The following is a 15,653-nucleotide window of genomic DNA, read 5'->3' as shown; positions in this document are numbered from 1 at the left end:
GAGCTACAGGTCTTTATGGCAAAGACTGGTCACTGCATGCATGTGACAACAGTATCCCAAGCACTCCACAAGTCTGGCATGTATGGCAGGGTGGCAAGAAGGAAGCCATTACTGAAAAAAAGCCCACCTTGAGTCCCATTTGAGGTATGCAAAAAACCACCCCGGAGTTTCTGAAGCCATGTGGCAAAAAAAATTGTGTTTTTTTGGCAAAAATGCAAAATGTTATATTTGGCGCAAACCCAACACAGAACATCACCCAAAGAACACCATCCCTACTGTGAAGCATGGTGGTGGTAGCATCATGTTATGGGAATGTTTGTCATCAGCAGGGACTGGGGCACTTGTCAGGATAGAAGGGAAAATGGATGGAGCAAAATACAGAAAAATCCAAGAGGAAAACCTGTTGCCCTCTACAAGAAAGCTGAAATTGGGATGGAAGTTCACCTTTCATCATGACAACGCCCCGAAGCACAAAGCCAAAGCTACACTGGAGTGGCTAAGGGTCAAAAAGATAAATGTCCTCGAGTGGCCAAGTCAGAGCCCCGACCGAAATCAAATCGAAAATCTGTGGCATGACTTGAAGATTGCTGTCCATCAACACTCCCCATGCAACTCGACTGAGCTTGAACAGTTTTGTACAGAAGAATAGGCAAATATTGCCCAATAAAGGTGTGCAAAGTTGGAAGAGACCTATCCCTAGACTCGCAGCAGTAATTGCTGTCAACGGTTCTTCCACCAAGTATTAACTCAGGTGGGGGGTGAGCACTTATCCCATCAAGATATTCTAGTTTTGTATTTTTAATAAATTTTCTGAAATTTGTAGAATTTGTTTTTCATTTGTAAGTTGTGGGTTACGATGTCAATAAAGGGGAGGCACGAGGCCATGTGAAAAAAAAATCATTTTTAATGTCAAATTCGGCTTAAATATTCGAAAATTGATAAACTAAGCGAGATATTTTTATGAACAGCAACGTCCTCCACCTTGCAAAACCATCATGACCTCAAAACATCGTGTCAGGTCCATGCGTGCTCCCGCATGTAAATAACACTGCAACAAATGGATTTGTAAACTGAAAACAACTAAATAGTAGACTGTAGAGGTTTGGTTTTTCCTTGCCTTGGTGGCGGGATGATGTTCATGTTGGAATCGTTGTTGGTATAGCGATGGCGCCATCAGCATCTTCTGTGCAATTCGATTTGCTGGATTAACTTTTTCACGACGTAAATCCGGTGGAACCTACTCACAGATCTTCCCATCTGGACTTAAAGCCGGAAGGAGCCGTGCGCCCATATTATTCAATCATCTCTGTAGTTGTGTAGTATCACCAGCGGGAAGTGGCCATGGCGGTGTAGTTTCCGACTGCGCTTCACTGCGTCCAAAATATAATTAATTTTAATAAAAACAAGACTGAATGTCTAACATCGGCGTAGCCGGGCTTTTTTGATAGTTTAGTTGAAGAGGCTAATATTACCTGGGTGGGGATACCGGTTAGTAAATAATGTAAGTATTAAATTATTTTGAAGTACTGTAAATCTCTAAGCTGTCTGTCATCAAGGAAGTGAAGAAATTGCATTGAGACGCTGGTGCTGGTTTATTCTGTACGTTTCGAGTCAACAATGAACCAACCATACACCGCTTCAATCTAGTAATTTGTCAAACTTGGCTTTTTAAACCGTCGCTAATGCTGTTTATAACATTAAACAAAGGAATTTGGAGGAATCCAGACATCCGTGAGTTACGTTTTATTTACAGAACTGAGGGAAGATCTACTGTAATCTAGATTATACCCAACAGGGTTGGGTACGTACCGTTTTGTTGGAAGAGATGTAATGTCTATGCTTTCGATATTTCATGGTCATTTTAACAATCGGTTTGTTTGTGTTTCACTCTGAATGAAAAACGTAAAGTTAGAGCATGGCGATTGTGATATATGACAGGTTTGACGATATGTTCGGCCTGAACAGCATAGAAATCAAAATGGCGGTGTGTGGAGTCAGCCGTCTTGCGCCGTAATGACATCACAGACATAATCACATCACCCCTGTCATGTGACCAGATCCTCAGCTCTGATTGGTGTACATTTGTGAGGGACGTACAAACATACATACATGCATGCATACATATACTGTTCGAGATGCAGCTTTGCTTTGCCATACATGCAGCTTTGCCCTACAGGTTACACCGTAAAAATGGGGGCGAGCATGAAGGTTTGGTGAAAACCAAAAGGGGGACGTCATGCGAAGGTATGATGCATGTTAAACAGTTTTTTGCTAAATCATGTGGGTGATAAGAGCAAGTAACTGATACGCATTGGTGGTTGTACAGTTCCAGCTTGGTATGCAGACAAGTCTTAATATCGGTAGTTTTTACACAAACGTCCAACATCGCAAGCAGGAGCAGAGACAATAAAAAGAACACGAGTATCATTCAAACTCACTTCCTAGTCCTGGACAGTTCATGTTCGTCGCTGTCTTTCCTGCGACTCATCAGCAGAGACTGCTCGAGGAAGGCCCCATAGTGAAGACGCCGGAGGAAGAGCTGCCCGGTGCGCATGATGCGCTTCTGTTTGCCCTGCCAGGTGTACAGCGTGAACAGGATGATAGCTAGTTGCCAGCAAACACCACTCGAGCTCAGGTAGGTGAAGAAATCCGAAGGCCTATGGTTGAAGCGGCACATGTCGTAGCAAAACCAACTGGCCATTTGCTCGACATTCGTGAGGTTGACGAGGTTTAGCACCGCTTTGCATTCTTTTGCTCCTCCGTCGTTGCCGTTGCCTCTGCAGATGTTCTCGTTGGTCCGTATGTAGAAGAAGGCGAGCAAGATGGAGACCGTGACGGGTGTTATGAGTGTGAGGGGCATCGAAAAGCACCTGTTCTGACAGTTAATTTGACAGCCAACAATGCCAAACCAATAGCACAGGAGGGAACATCCAGCATGGATAATTACAAGGGGGAGGAGGATCTGTAATATTTTAATGTGCTGATGCATTTCCATGAAGGTCTTCCCAAATTGTCCGCCTGAATCGACCACAATGAAGACGAGGAAGACGATTAAGGCCGTGGCCATCCTGGTGGGAATGCTGAAAGCATACAGAGAGAATCGAGATTTCTTAATTTTTGCCTTGAATTCTGAAAAATTCACTTTAACGCTTCCAATCGTGATGGTTCCCATTACGAAGTTTTCCCACCATGTGGTGGACGTGAGGATAAGCATCACGATGAGCAGCACGTCCTGCTTTCGGAGTCCAGGAGACTCTGGTGTCCACCCAAGCCTCAATCCCAGAGTAAAGATCACGAATCCGCCAATGATCAATATCAAAGCGATGCTCGTGGTGACGATCTCCCAAGTGTGTGATTTTGGTTGCGGAGTGAGAATAATGGCCTCCGCAGGGCCTTGGTCCACAAAAGATTCCTCACCAGTCACCTCATACATGTTGACCGCATTGGTGAGGTTGGCACGGCTTTTGGCTTGCTGCATTTTGTACCCAACTCTTTGTACGCAGCTGCTGATGAGGCTAAGAAGGCAGGGAAAGAAGGTGACTGCATTGAGGAGGAGGGCATTCGTAATGATGTTTTGATAGGACATGAGTAGAACGGTCAGCGTCGCCAATGCTGAAGATATGCACTCTGCGAGACACACCTGGAAAGGTATACAAAGAAATTATAAATGCCTTTCATGGAGACTGTGATCATACAAACTCTGCCGAAAAAGTTATTTTGTGAAGAGAAAAACATTTCTGGACCATGGTGTTTATGTAAGACAACTCAGACTCTATTGTATGGATGTATTCATTAGGGAAAACAGCAGATTAGAGTGTATGTATACGGTGTGTGTGTGTGTATATATATATATATATATATATATATATATATATATATATATATATATATATATATATATATATATATATATATATATATACATATACAGTGCATTCAGAAAGTATTCAGACCTATTCACTTTTTCACATTTTGTTATGTTGCAGGCTTATGCTGAAATCGTTTAAATTCATTTTTTCCCTCATCAATCTACACTCAATACCCCATAATGACAAAGAGAAAACAGGATTTTAGAAAGTTTTGCAAATTTATTAAAAAGAAAAAACTGAAATATCACATTGACATAAGTATTCATACCCTTTGCTATGACACTTGAAATTTAGCCCCGTTGCCTCCCATTTCTCTTGATCGTCTTTGAGATGGTTCTACACCTTGATTGGAGTCCACCTGTGGTAAATTCAATTGATTGGACATGATTTGGAAAGGCACACACCTGTCTATATAAGGTCTCACGGCTGACGATGCATATCAGAGCAAAAACCAAGCCATGAGGTCGAAGGAACTGCCTGCAGAGCTCAAAGACAGGATTGTGTTGAGGCACAGATCTGGGGAAGCCTACAAAAAAATCTCTGCTGCATTGAAGGTTCCCAAGAGCACAGTGGCCTCCATAATTCTTAAATGGAAGAAGTTTGGAACAACCAGGACTCTTCCTAGAGCTGGCCGCCTGGTCAAACTGAGCAATCGGGGGAGAAGGGCCTTGGTAAGAGAGGTGACCAAGAACCCGATGGTCACTCTGGCTGAGCTCCAGAGATCCTGTGTGGAGATGGGAGAAACTTCGAGAAGGACAACCATCACTGCAACACTCCACTGATCTGGGCTTTATGGCAGAGTGGCCAGACGGAAGCCAAACAGTTCAATCTTGGTTTCATCAGACCACAGAATTTTGTTTCTCACAGTCTGAGAGTCCTTTAGGTGCTTTTTTGCAAACTCCAAGCGGGCTTTCATGTGTCTTTCACTGAAGAGAGGTTTCCGTCTGTCTCTCTGAGAGTCTAAGCATTGGTCTGAAAAAAATAACATGAGAATTGCATTCACTCAATTGCACCCCCTAGATCATATCCATAATAATATAGAGTAATGCACATCAAAGTCTATACTATAAAAGACAAAACAAATAACAGATAAGATAGGGCAAGATAAGAGAAAATATAAAACAAATAAGAGCAACAAAGATAGATGACAATGAAGAGGGGAATAATGGACAGCAGAATGATGAAGTGGAGGAGTAGGTTGACAATGAACAGCGAAGGCTTGAAGAGGAGTTGGCTAATAAAATAGAGGAAATCAAGCGAATATCACGTAGGCAAAGACCGCAACTCCACCGAATAAAAAACAACAAACAATTGAAGACACAAGTAAGGAGAATAAACCAAACAGTCACTAAAATGCTCCCCAAATCACCTACTCCGAGAGACATAAAAAAAACATGTGAGTTTTGCAGCAGCACTGTTATTCCAAGATAAAATAACAAGCAAAGAAGGAAAAAAGATAGATCTGTAATCTGACCAGAAACGAAACACCACCATGGAAACAGAGACTGGAGAAGCAGAGAGACCAACTGAGGAAGGAAACTGGACAAATAGAATCATTTAAGAAGGGAAACAGAAGTCCAAAGTCGAACTCTCTTATCTGTCTCCCTCTTCCAAATCCTGGTGGCGTCTGGTCAAATCTGTTTCTGGTGTTTGTTCCCCCTCCATCCCCTCCCTCACCTCAAACGGCTTAACGGCTGACTCCGCACGTGAAAAAGCTGAATGCCTCAACTCTGTGTTTGCCTCTAAATCTTGTGTCCCAAACCCATCCCTCTCTGTACCCACCGTACCCAGTCGTACCCAGCTGCTCCTGGACTCTGTGTCCTTTCCTCCTGACAAGGTGGAAAAGTTTCTGGCAACCCTCGACTCTGATTCTGCAACTGGTCCTGACGGCATCAGCCCACGGGTCCTAAAATCATGTTCTTCTGCACTTTCACTCCCTCTTTCTGTTCTCTTCACCCTCTCTTTTGCTCAAGGTCATCTGCCATCTGCTTGGAAATCAGCCAACATCACCGCTTTGCACAAAAAAGGTGCAAAAACAGATCCCAGCAACTACAGACCAATCAGCCTTCTCCCAATTATCAGCAAAGTCATGGAATCCATCATTGCTTCAGATATTAAATCTTTCCTCTTCTCCAATGGCTTGATCTCTGATCATCAATTTGGTTTCAGACCAGGTCACTCTACTCTGGACATGCTGCTTCTGCTTTCTCAACAATGGATGGAGGTCCTCAACGCCAAACAGGAAATTAGAGCTGTCTCCCTTGACATTTCACGTGCCTTCGATACGGTCTGGCACCCTGCTCTGCTCTCCAAACTCTCCTCCTTTGGTATCCATGGAAATCTCCACGCATGGCTGGCGGACTTCCTCTCTGGTCATAGTCAACGTGTGGCCCTGAATGGGTTTCTCTCATCTCCTCTTCCTGTTCAGGCTGGAGTTCCCCAAGGTAGTGTTCTGGGCCCTGTGCTTTTTCTGGTCTTCATCAATGATCTCTCTGACTCTCTTGAAAATCCTCTCTATCTCTTTGCTGACGACTCTACTCTCTGTCGCTCCATTCCTCATCCCTCAGATCGGCAGTCTGCAGCCTCCTCACTCTCTGCAGACCTGGACAAAATCACAGACTGGTCAAACAAGTGGAACATGTCTTTCAATCCTGACAAATCTCACACTCTTACAATGTCTCTCCGAAAGGACCGACTGGACAACCCTCCCTTCTACTTTCTCAACAATCCTCTCCAAGAAGTTCTGTCGCTCAAGCTTTTGGGTCTCACTATCTGCCATGATCTTTCTTGGGAAAACCACATTTCCAAGCTGGCCTCCAAAGCCAGTCGCTGACTGGGCATCCTCCGTCGTGCGAAGTCCTTCCTTGGCACACCTGAGCTCCTCACCACATACAAGGCTTTCATCCGCAGCTCAATGGAATACTGTTCCCCCCTCTGGGCTGGTGCTCCTGCCTCACACCTTGCTCGGCTTCACGCTGTTGAGGCCAAAGCTTTCAGAATCATTGGAATCTCCTGCGATGTAGTCAACGCCGAGGGCCTTTCACTCACTCACCGCAGGCAGGTTGGTGGTCTTTCTGTCTTCTACCGACTCCTCTCCGGCCTTGCTCCCCCAGCTCTCTCTGTGCTCTGTCCCCCCAATATTCCTTCAGGTCGCACAAGATCTGCCTGCAACCCTCTTCTGGTTAAACTGCCAAAGTCTAGGCTCTCTGCTCACCTTCACTCTTTCATTCCCCTTTTCTCCCGCCTCTGGAACAAACTCCCCCACTCCCTTCAATCCCACTCCTCTCTCCAGGTCTTTAAAACAGCTGTTCACCACCATCTCTTATCTTCCCCCATCGAAAACCTTGATCTTTTCTACCCCCGGTAATTCACCCCAGAGTCCTTGCAGTGTTCATATGTTTTAATCCTATCCCACCTCCCCCCAAGTCCTCCCGATGTCCCTGCTCTCAAATGTTGTGTTTGTGTCCTTCCCCCTCTCTTTTGTGTCCTTCCCCCTCTCTCCCCATCTTGTCTACCGCTCCCCTTGTTTTTTGTGTTTTGTGTGTCGGTTTGTCTTTTTGTGTGATTAATGTTAGCTCTTTCACGAGCCTCGATCTTGTATACAAAAAAAAAAAAAAAGCTCAAGCAAAGAATCAGACAAATAGAAAAGAAATGCAGCATCGAACATAATGGGCTGGAGCCATTAGCTGCCCATGATAAGCTCCAAATACAACAGAAAGCAGAGAAAATAAAAAAAACTATGATGAGGCAAAAGTTATACAGAGAACTAGGGAAACAGAAACAAGATGTGGCAACTCTGCCGAAAAAGAGGATCTTCAAAAATTCTGGAAAGGGATATACGAAGATGAAAGAAAACACAACAAGGAAGCAGATTGGATACGACACTTGGAAAAGAAAAAGCAGCATTTACAGGAAATGCACCGAATGTTAATAACCACCGTTTAGAGGCCATTTTTCCCCGCAAAGCGGGGGTTGGCCTTTTCGGGGACCGTGGTAGTTGTTGTTTTTTTGGTCCCCTTTTTGAAGCAATGTTTTACGGCCGGATGCCCTTCCTGACGCCAACCCTTTTTGCCGCCTTCAACGACAAACAGGGAATTACCAGTGAACTGGTACTCAAACCGAATGTTAATAGATGAACCGAATAGATGAACCGAACCGAACCGATGACCGAACCGAATGTTAATAGATGAAGAGAAAATCAGAATCAGAAAACGTCTTGCAAAAACGCCAAACTTCAAATGCCCAGGCCCAGATGGGATTCCAAACTTCTGGCTAAAGCAACTATATGCTCACCACCCTTACTACGCTCGGACATTTAAATAACTCACCAAAGGGGAACAGCCAAGGAATGGATCAATGGTTCACAGAAAGCGACACTTCTCATCCCAAAATCCAATGAAACCCATATACCCCACAACTATCGACTAATAACATGCCGACCAACAAACTTTTAACAGGTTTAATCACTGATGCAATTTACAAACACCTCACTCAACAAGGAGCTTAAGAGACAGAACAGAAAGGATGTAAAAGAGGCTGTTATGGAACGATAGACCATTTGTTATTAAACAAGACCATACTCGAAAATTGCAAGCTTTGACAAACCAACTTATCTACAGCCTGGATAGATTACAGAAAAGCTTTTGATAGTGTCCCACATTCATGGATTATAAAATGCATGCAAATATACAAAGTTAACCCCCAAATAGTCACACTGATAGAGAAAGCAATGATGCTCTGGAATACAATGCTGTACTACCTCACTTGGAAAGAAAGATTGAAATTCCAGGAGTAAAGATATGACGTGGTATCTTAAACAAGTGACAGCCTTTCCCCTCCTGTTTACCTGGCTCTGGACCCACTGAGTAACTTCCTGAATGAGCAAGGACATGGATACAATCTAATGTGCCACAGAAAATTGACAAAATAACCTACAAAGGTGACACATATATTGTCCATGGATGATCTAAAAGTGTTTGCACTGAATGATCAAATTGGCAGATCAACTGAAACTAGTAAAGTGCTACTCGGAGGACATTCAAATGGAATTTCGTCTTGACAAATGTGCCAAATGCACATTTCTATATGGTAAAACAAAAAGCACACAAATCTCAATCGATGAAAGTGCAACAATACAGGAACTAGAAAACGAAGCATCCTACAAATACCTCGGAATAGAAGAAGGTCCCCATGTACAACATAAAAAATGCGTAAAGTAATCAGCAAAGAGTAGCTACGCAGAATAAGACTAATTCTGAAGTCATCATTCTCTCCGATGAGCAAAATCATGGCTATAAACCAACTTGCAGTACCGGTATTCCAGTATAGCTGTGCAATTATAAACAGGATTGAGCCAATCGGCCAAATGCAGGTTTTGTGGGGTAGAAACAGAAAGTACCAGTCACCTCCTATTGGGATGTAAAAAAGTCATGTCAGAACAGTTGTACACAGAAAGACATGACAGCATCAGTGGAAGAATCCACTAGCCCATCTGTAAACACTTCAACATACTGGTCCCAGAACAATCATGGAAACACAAAGCAAATTTGATTCTTGAAAATGAACACATATAGTGCTCACGCATGACAAGATGATCCCATCAAGTGTGAACCTTGCAGGCGGAGCATTGAGCCAATGCAGGTGGAGGTCGTGCTCAAACACAAAAAGGAAAAGACGGTGCTATTGAGGTTTCAGTTCCCAATTACTTTGGACTAAATACTTCAGAAACCAAGAAAATGCTCAAATACCAAGATCTGAAAAATGACGTCAAGAGGTCTTGGAAATTGAAGAAAGCTGAAATTGTACCAGTGATGGTCAGAGCAACAGGGATGATCAGGAAAACCCTTACTGAGTACTGAAAAAGCATTCTGGGGGAATATCACGACAAATGAGCAACAAATGGAGGCTGTCAGGGGTTCAGTGAGGATTCTAAAAAGAGGCCTTGGAACAAAGCTATGAGAATGAAGTTTCACAATCTGGTTCATGAATAGTGATGCTTTACCGAAAAAAGGAGGTGGAGATTTTGAGTTTTGGGAGAACTTCCTCCCACCTCCTAAAGCCTGCATATGGAGATAACAACCAATAAGAGAGCCATGTGTCTGTGTCACCATTTTTCTCAGACATGGCTGAACGGATCTTCGTAAAACTTTGAGGTTCATCAGTGAGTGCTGGGAAGTGTTTCAGGCAAAAAGATTTTTTTTTTACATTTTGAAAAAAGTAGTTCGATTTTTTTTTTGGAGGTTTAAAAAAAACAATACCGAAAGTCTAATATCGGCGTAGCCAGGCTTGTTTGATACTTTAGTTGAAGAGGATAGTATGACCTGGGTCGGGATACCAGTTAGCAAATAATGTAAGTATTAAATTTTTCTTGCATTGAGACACTGGTTTATTCTATGTTTTGAGTCAACAATGAACCAACCATACACCGCTTTAATCTATAAACTTTGCAATAACGACAGTGTTATGATTAATTATATTTCCTATATTATTGGTATTAACACCATTATTATTATTACGAAAGCAATGCTACTGTATGAAGAAACCTGGGCTAATTTGTCTGAAGCGGCCTTTAGGTGAGCCATGAAGGCTTGAAGCCTAAGGCCTATAAGTACTGTGTCGTTGAAAGACCCGTACCGCCGATGCTTTCGATATTTGATGGTCATTTTAACAATCGGGTTGTTTGTTTTTCACACTGAATGAAAAACGTCAATGGAGAGCATGGCGATTGTGATATATGACCATGGCGATATGTTCGGCCTGAACGAAATTGGAATCAAAATGGCGGTGTGCGGAGTCAGCCGCAGTACTGCCGTAATGACATCACATCACCCCTGTCATGTGACCAGATCCTCAGCTCTGATTTGTGTACGTTTGAGGGGACATATGGACATAAGGACAGACAAACACTGTTCTAGATAGCTTTGCCCTATGGACTACGCCGTAAAAATCGCTCTGTAGTGCCTGAGCCTTTGTAGCTATGCGAAATGTGCTATTAAATTATCTCAGATCAGTGCGTGTGTATGCTATTATAAAATTAGATGTAAATTTTCCTTAGCAGGTGTGGGGAAGTGTTTCAGGCACCCACAGAAAAATAGGAAAAAAAAAATCAAATTCATGCCGGCCAACACCAAGCCAATTCATTCATTCATTCATTCATTCATTCATTCAACACCAAGTATGCCTGCAAGTAAGAAATAAAATGTAAATGTTTTAAAAATCAGAATATTATTTTTTTAATGATTACAATAAAAAAAAGATATACAACATGCATTTTACATGTTGTATACAACAACAACAACAACAACAACAACATGCATTTTAAGGCCATTTTCCCTGCTAGAGCGGGGGTTAGCCTTGCGGTCCCCATGACAATCTTCTCCATTTTGCCCTATTTTCTGCATCTCTCCTTGTTAACCCCCTTGCCCGCATTTCTTCTTCCACCATCTTTAGCCAAGTCTTTCTCGGTCTTCCCCGTCCTCTACTTCCTTCTACATTAACTTCCATCACTCTTCTCAACCAGTCACTTTCATCCTTCCTCAACACATGACCAAACCATCTCAACCTGTTCCTCTTCACAGCATCAATCACAGGCTCTATTCCCATCATCTTTCGCAATTCATCATTTGTCTTGATGATGGAGAATAATGATATAAAGTATAAAGGAATAAAACCACCTTTAGAGGCCATTTTTCCCCGCAAAGCGGGGGTTGGCCTTTTTCGGGAACCGTGGTTGTTGTTGTTTTTTGGTCCCCTTTTTGAAGCAATGTTTTACGGCCGGATGCCCTACCTGACGCCAACCCTTTTTGCCGCCTTTTTTAACGACAACCAGGGAATTACCAGTGAACTGGTACTCAATTAGCCGACCTCGGAAGGATGACAGGCTGAGTCAACCCCCCTGGCGTTAATTCAGCGATCGACCGGGATTCGAACCCAGGATCCTAGGATCCTAAGCCGGCACCCTAGCCGCTAGCCCAACACCAGGCCCAACATAAAGTATAAAGGAATGATATAAAAAAAAAAATGATATAAAGGAGAGAAAAGGAGAAGAGTGGAGAAAACAGAAAAAGGATGACAGGGAAGAGGAGAGTAAAATTGATGGAGAGAGAGAGAGAGAGAGAGAGAGAGAGAGAGAGAGAGAGAGAGAGAGAGAGAGAGAGAGAGAGAGAGAGAGAGAGAGAGAGAAAGAAAGAGAAAGAAAGAGAGAGAGAGAAAGAAAGAGAAAGAAAGAGAAAGAAAGAGAGAGAGAAAAAAAGAAAAAGAAAAAGAAAAAAAGAAAGAAAATGAATTCAAAAGTTGCACGAGATGGGAGGTCTAAGTAAATGAATGAAAAGTGCTCTTTGACCACATGGGGAGCCAAAGTGCTGAACCTGAAGATAAAGCCTTTTCTCTTTGTGCTTACTACTGTCTACGGTGCTGAAAAGGAGGAAGATACCGCAGAATGCCATATCATATGGTTGAACAAATGTCCGGGACTGACATTTTATAACCTTCCAGGAAGGTTAATGTGTCGAGCACCCGGCCTGGAGAGGTCTGTCCTGTTGGTATGAGCAGGAGTGTGTGAGCGCCCGCAGTCCATAATTCACAGTGTCTACGGTACATACATTGAGCAAGTGTTCATCACCAAATCTCACCTTTATTACTCGTACGGACTTGTAACTCTGATTGCTTACACAAAGTTGTAACCTTAACCCTTATTGCTTACACCAACTTGCTTGCTTATTTGTTAGCCCTGATCGAAAAAAAGACAACAAACAAAACATGAAACTGAAAATAAAAACACTCATTCCTGATTGATGTTTGTACACTTGTGCAGTATCCTGTTCATTGTTTCTGTCCTTCACATGTGTCCATTTGTGGTGCAGATGATGTAATCACATGGTGATGTGCACCGTTTGTTTAGTGATGAGGAGATACCCACTTTGAAGACAAATGTCCATTGTTGTTGTTCCTCCTTATCGAAAATCACCTTCCATATGGACTTGATGAATAGCACAACGTTGTTGCTTATGAGGGCAAAAACAACTAACAACAAGGCCAATCCTCGTTTTGAGACATCGTCTTCCACCATCGCACTAAAGGAGATCATTATAAGAATGCTTGTCTGTGGAGCACAAAACAGGGAGGGGCGAACAGTGCTGCAGCGACTGATAAACAGAGATCAGAGTATGTACTGTAGTTTGTTATCTGTTTAACAATGATCTGCACTCTTGTTGAGAGAGAGAGAGTGTGTGTGTGTGTGTGTGTGTATGTGGGTGTGTCATGTGTGTGTGTGCTTATGTTTGTGTGTATGTGTGTGTGTGTGTGTGTGTGTGTGTGTGTGTGTGTGTGTGTGTGTGTGTGTATGTGTGTGTTTCGTGTGTGTGTGTGTGTTTGCGTTTGTGTGTGTGTGTTTGTGTGTGTGTATGTTTGTATGTGGGTGTGTGTGGGTGTGTCGTGTGTGTGTGTGTGTTGTGTGTTTGTGTGTGTATGTATGTGTTTGTGTGTGTGTGTATGTGGGTGTGTCGTGTGTGTGTGTATGTGTTTGTGTTGTTACGTGCTCCTCCTCAACCCCCTGGTCACGGTGTACCTCTGAGCCCCGAGAGGAGTCACGGCAGAAAAAATGTGTTATTCTGTATGTCAAAGATCAATGGTGAAGCCACACCAATTGTTACCAACAAACAAATATTGTATTAAGATCACACAAGAACAACAGTACAACAATAATAGTAATCAAAAGTACAATCAATATGTATCCTATGATGGTACCATCAGTTTCGTAATATATAACTCACTGTGCTCCAAGTGAGTGAAACGAGAACATTCCCAATGTCTCTTTCCCGGCTTCAAACCACAATTGATTCCGGTTTTAAGCCAAAGTCGATCCGCTCCAGCGATCGTCAGAACGATGTCCAATCGAGATCAGAATCCCGTTCGAATGACAGTCACAGTCAGAGTCACAGTGTGTGTGGTCGTGTTGTGTGTTGTGTGTTGTGTGTGTTTGTGTGTGTATGTATGTGTTTGTGTGTATGTGTGTATGTTAGTGTGTGTGTTTGTGTGTGTATGTTAGTGTGTGTCTGTGTGTGTGGATTAAGAACCAGAGATAACAGGCAGTGGTAACCTACGCAAAGCATCAGCACAGAAATTCTCACTGCTTGGATGATAGCATATAGAATAGGCATGGGCTGATAACTTCTCTGCCCAACACTGAATGCGTGCCGCTGTGTCGTTGTTGTAGTGCCCTCTGTTGCTAAAGCCAGTAACTTGTAATTTGGCCATGGTGCCGGCGATAGCTCACCTACTCTTCGCGAAGACACTATGGGATATTTAACATCCACCAACGAATGTGGGCAGATGGGACTCCTGTTTAACGTCCATCCGAGGGACAGCCCACATATTGATGATTCTCCCTACCTGTGAAACACCAGGATGACAGTTTATAGCTGGGTCGGAATTCAAACCCAGGCTAGGCACCTTAGATGTGAGTGTGCGTACCTCTAGGCCATCCTGTCGACCCTTATGCACCTGTACCAGGAGATAATTTTGTGTCGCCGAGTGTGTTTGACAGTGACAATGCAGCCATCCTTTTCAAACAAATTAACAAGGGTTATTGTGTTTGTACCCCACAGTGTTTTATGACAAGCCGGTGTGTATACAATGTGCACTGCTGATTAATATTGGTTGGTACTTACTTTGAACATCACCAGCACCCTCTGTTTCTCTGGCAAGTTCCAAGTCTCTATCCCATGAATCCATCCGGCCACAAAATATTTATAGCTGTGAAGTCTCCAATAAACTTTCAGAGTCTCCTTTGTGTATAGTAGGAGGGAGTGTTTACTACATAATAATTATAAATATCGGTGTGTGGTATAGGGTACTTGTGGTGAAATATGTTGTAATGTCTCGAGCTGAGTGAAGAGACGATTTGAGCAAAGGGACGACCTTGAGGGAGCTTATATAAACTGTGTCCATTCGGTGCGTGAGGGTTGGCATACTGTATCCCATCGCTGGAGACTACTGAGATCAACAGGTGCGTAATTGCTTGCTTGCAAGAAACTAGAAAGAGATGTATGCCTTGATTGCCTTCTTTATGGAACTAATAATCTGCATTCTTGTGTTGTAGGAATGGGTAGAGAAATACAGACTTGGCATTTAATATGGAATATTTTTTTTGTGGGGGTGAACTTACTTTTCAAGATGACTTAGAACCAAAAGTTCATTGGAATTATGTTGAAATTATTCTAGATTTTGTCAATGTGACCTTTAAAAGAAACAAAAACCACATTTGACATTTCGAAGCAAATAAATTGATCCTTGAAAGTGATGTAAACTGATATCGAACTAAATTCACGGACAGTACTGTGTTAAACTTCTGTACGTTTTCCAGAAGTATCTCTTTATTTTGCACATTAGCCCAAAAAAAACAAAAAAAAACCAAAAGCTAAATTATGACTGGGATTACGGACAGTAAAATTACAGTTCAGTACTTCGTGTAACCCCCACGAGCATTCGGGAGAGCACGTACACGTCGAGGCATGCTGTTCACGAGATTTGCCAAGGTTTGGACAGGAATCGCTTGCCATGCAGTGACAATAGCCTGCTGCAATTCACGCACAGAGGTCGGCTGCTGGTCCAAGTGGTCGATTTGACGCATTAATTCTGCCCACAAGTTCTCTATCGGATTCATATCCGGGGACATGGCAGGCCACTCCATATGCTCTACACCACGGTCAGCAAGAAAGTGTTGGATCATGCAAGCACGATGAGGCCGTGCATTGTCATCTTGGAAGACAAAGTTCCCTCGAAAGG

General features: G+C 43.0%; 1 protein-coding gene across 4 annotated transcripts in view; it reads right to left on the bottom strand.

Annotated features, from left to right (window-relative positions):
- LOC137432335 (chitin synthase chs-2-like) overlaps positions 1-15,653 on the bottom strand; it is a 127,649-nt gene that overhangs the window by 55,646 nt on the left and 56,350 nt on the right. For all 4 annotated transcript variants that reach the window (XR_013624264.1, XR_013624265.1, XR_013624266.1 and 1 more), the window contains exons 3-4: positions 12,787-12,969; positions 2,439-3,640 (exon numbers count right to left, since the gene is read on the bottom strand). Coding sequence is in view for 1 of the 4 variants with exons in the window: in XM_068124170.2 (XP_067980271.2) it covers positions 2,439-3,640; positions 12,787-12,969 (1,385 nt within the window). In the remaining 3 variants the exon portion in view is untranslated. The remainder of the gene's footprint in view (positions 1-2,438; positions 3,641-12,786; positions 12,970-15,653) is intronic.

The sequence above is a fragment of the Myxine glutinosa genome, chromosome 8 (assembly GCF_964187855.1).
Source record: "Myxine glutinosa chromosome 8, kmMyxGlut1.1, whole genome shotgun sequence".
In the NCBI taxonomy this organism is placed as follows: Eukaryota; Metazoa; Chordata; class Myxini; order Myxiniformes; family Myxinidae; genus Myxine; species Myxine glutinosa.
This window is presented reverse-complemented; position numbering and strand designations above follow the sequence as displayed.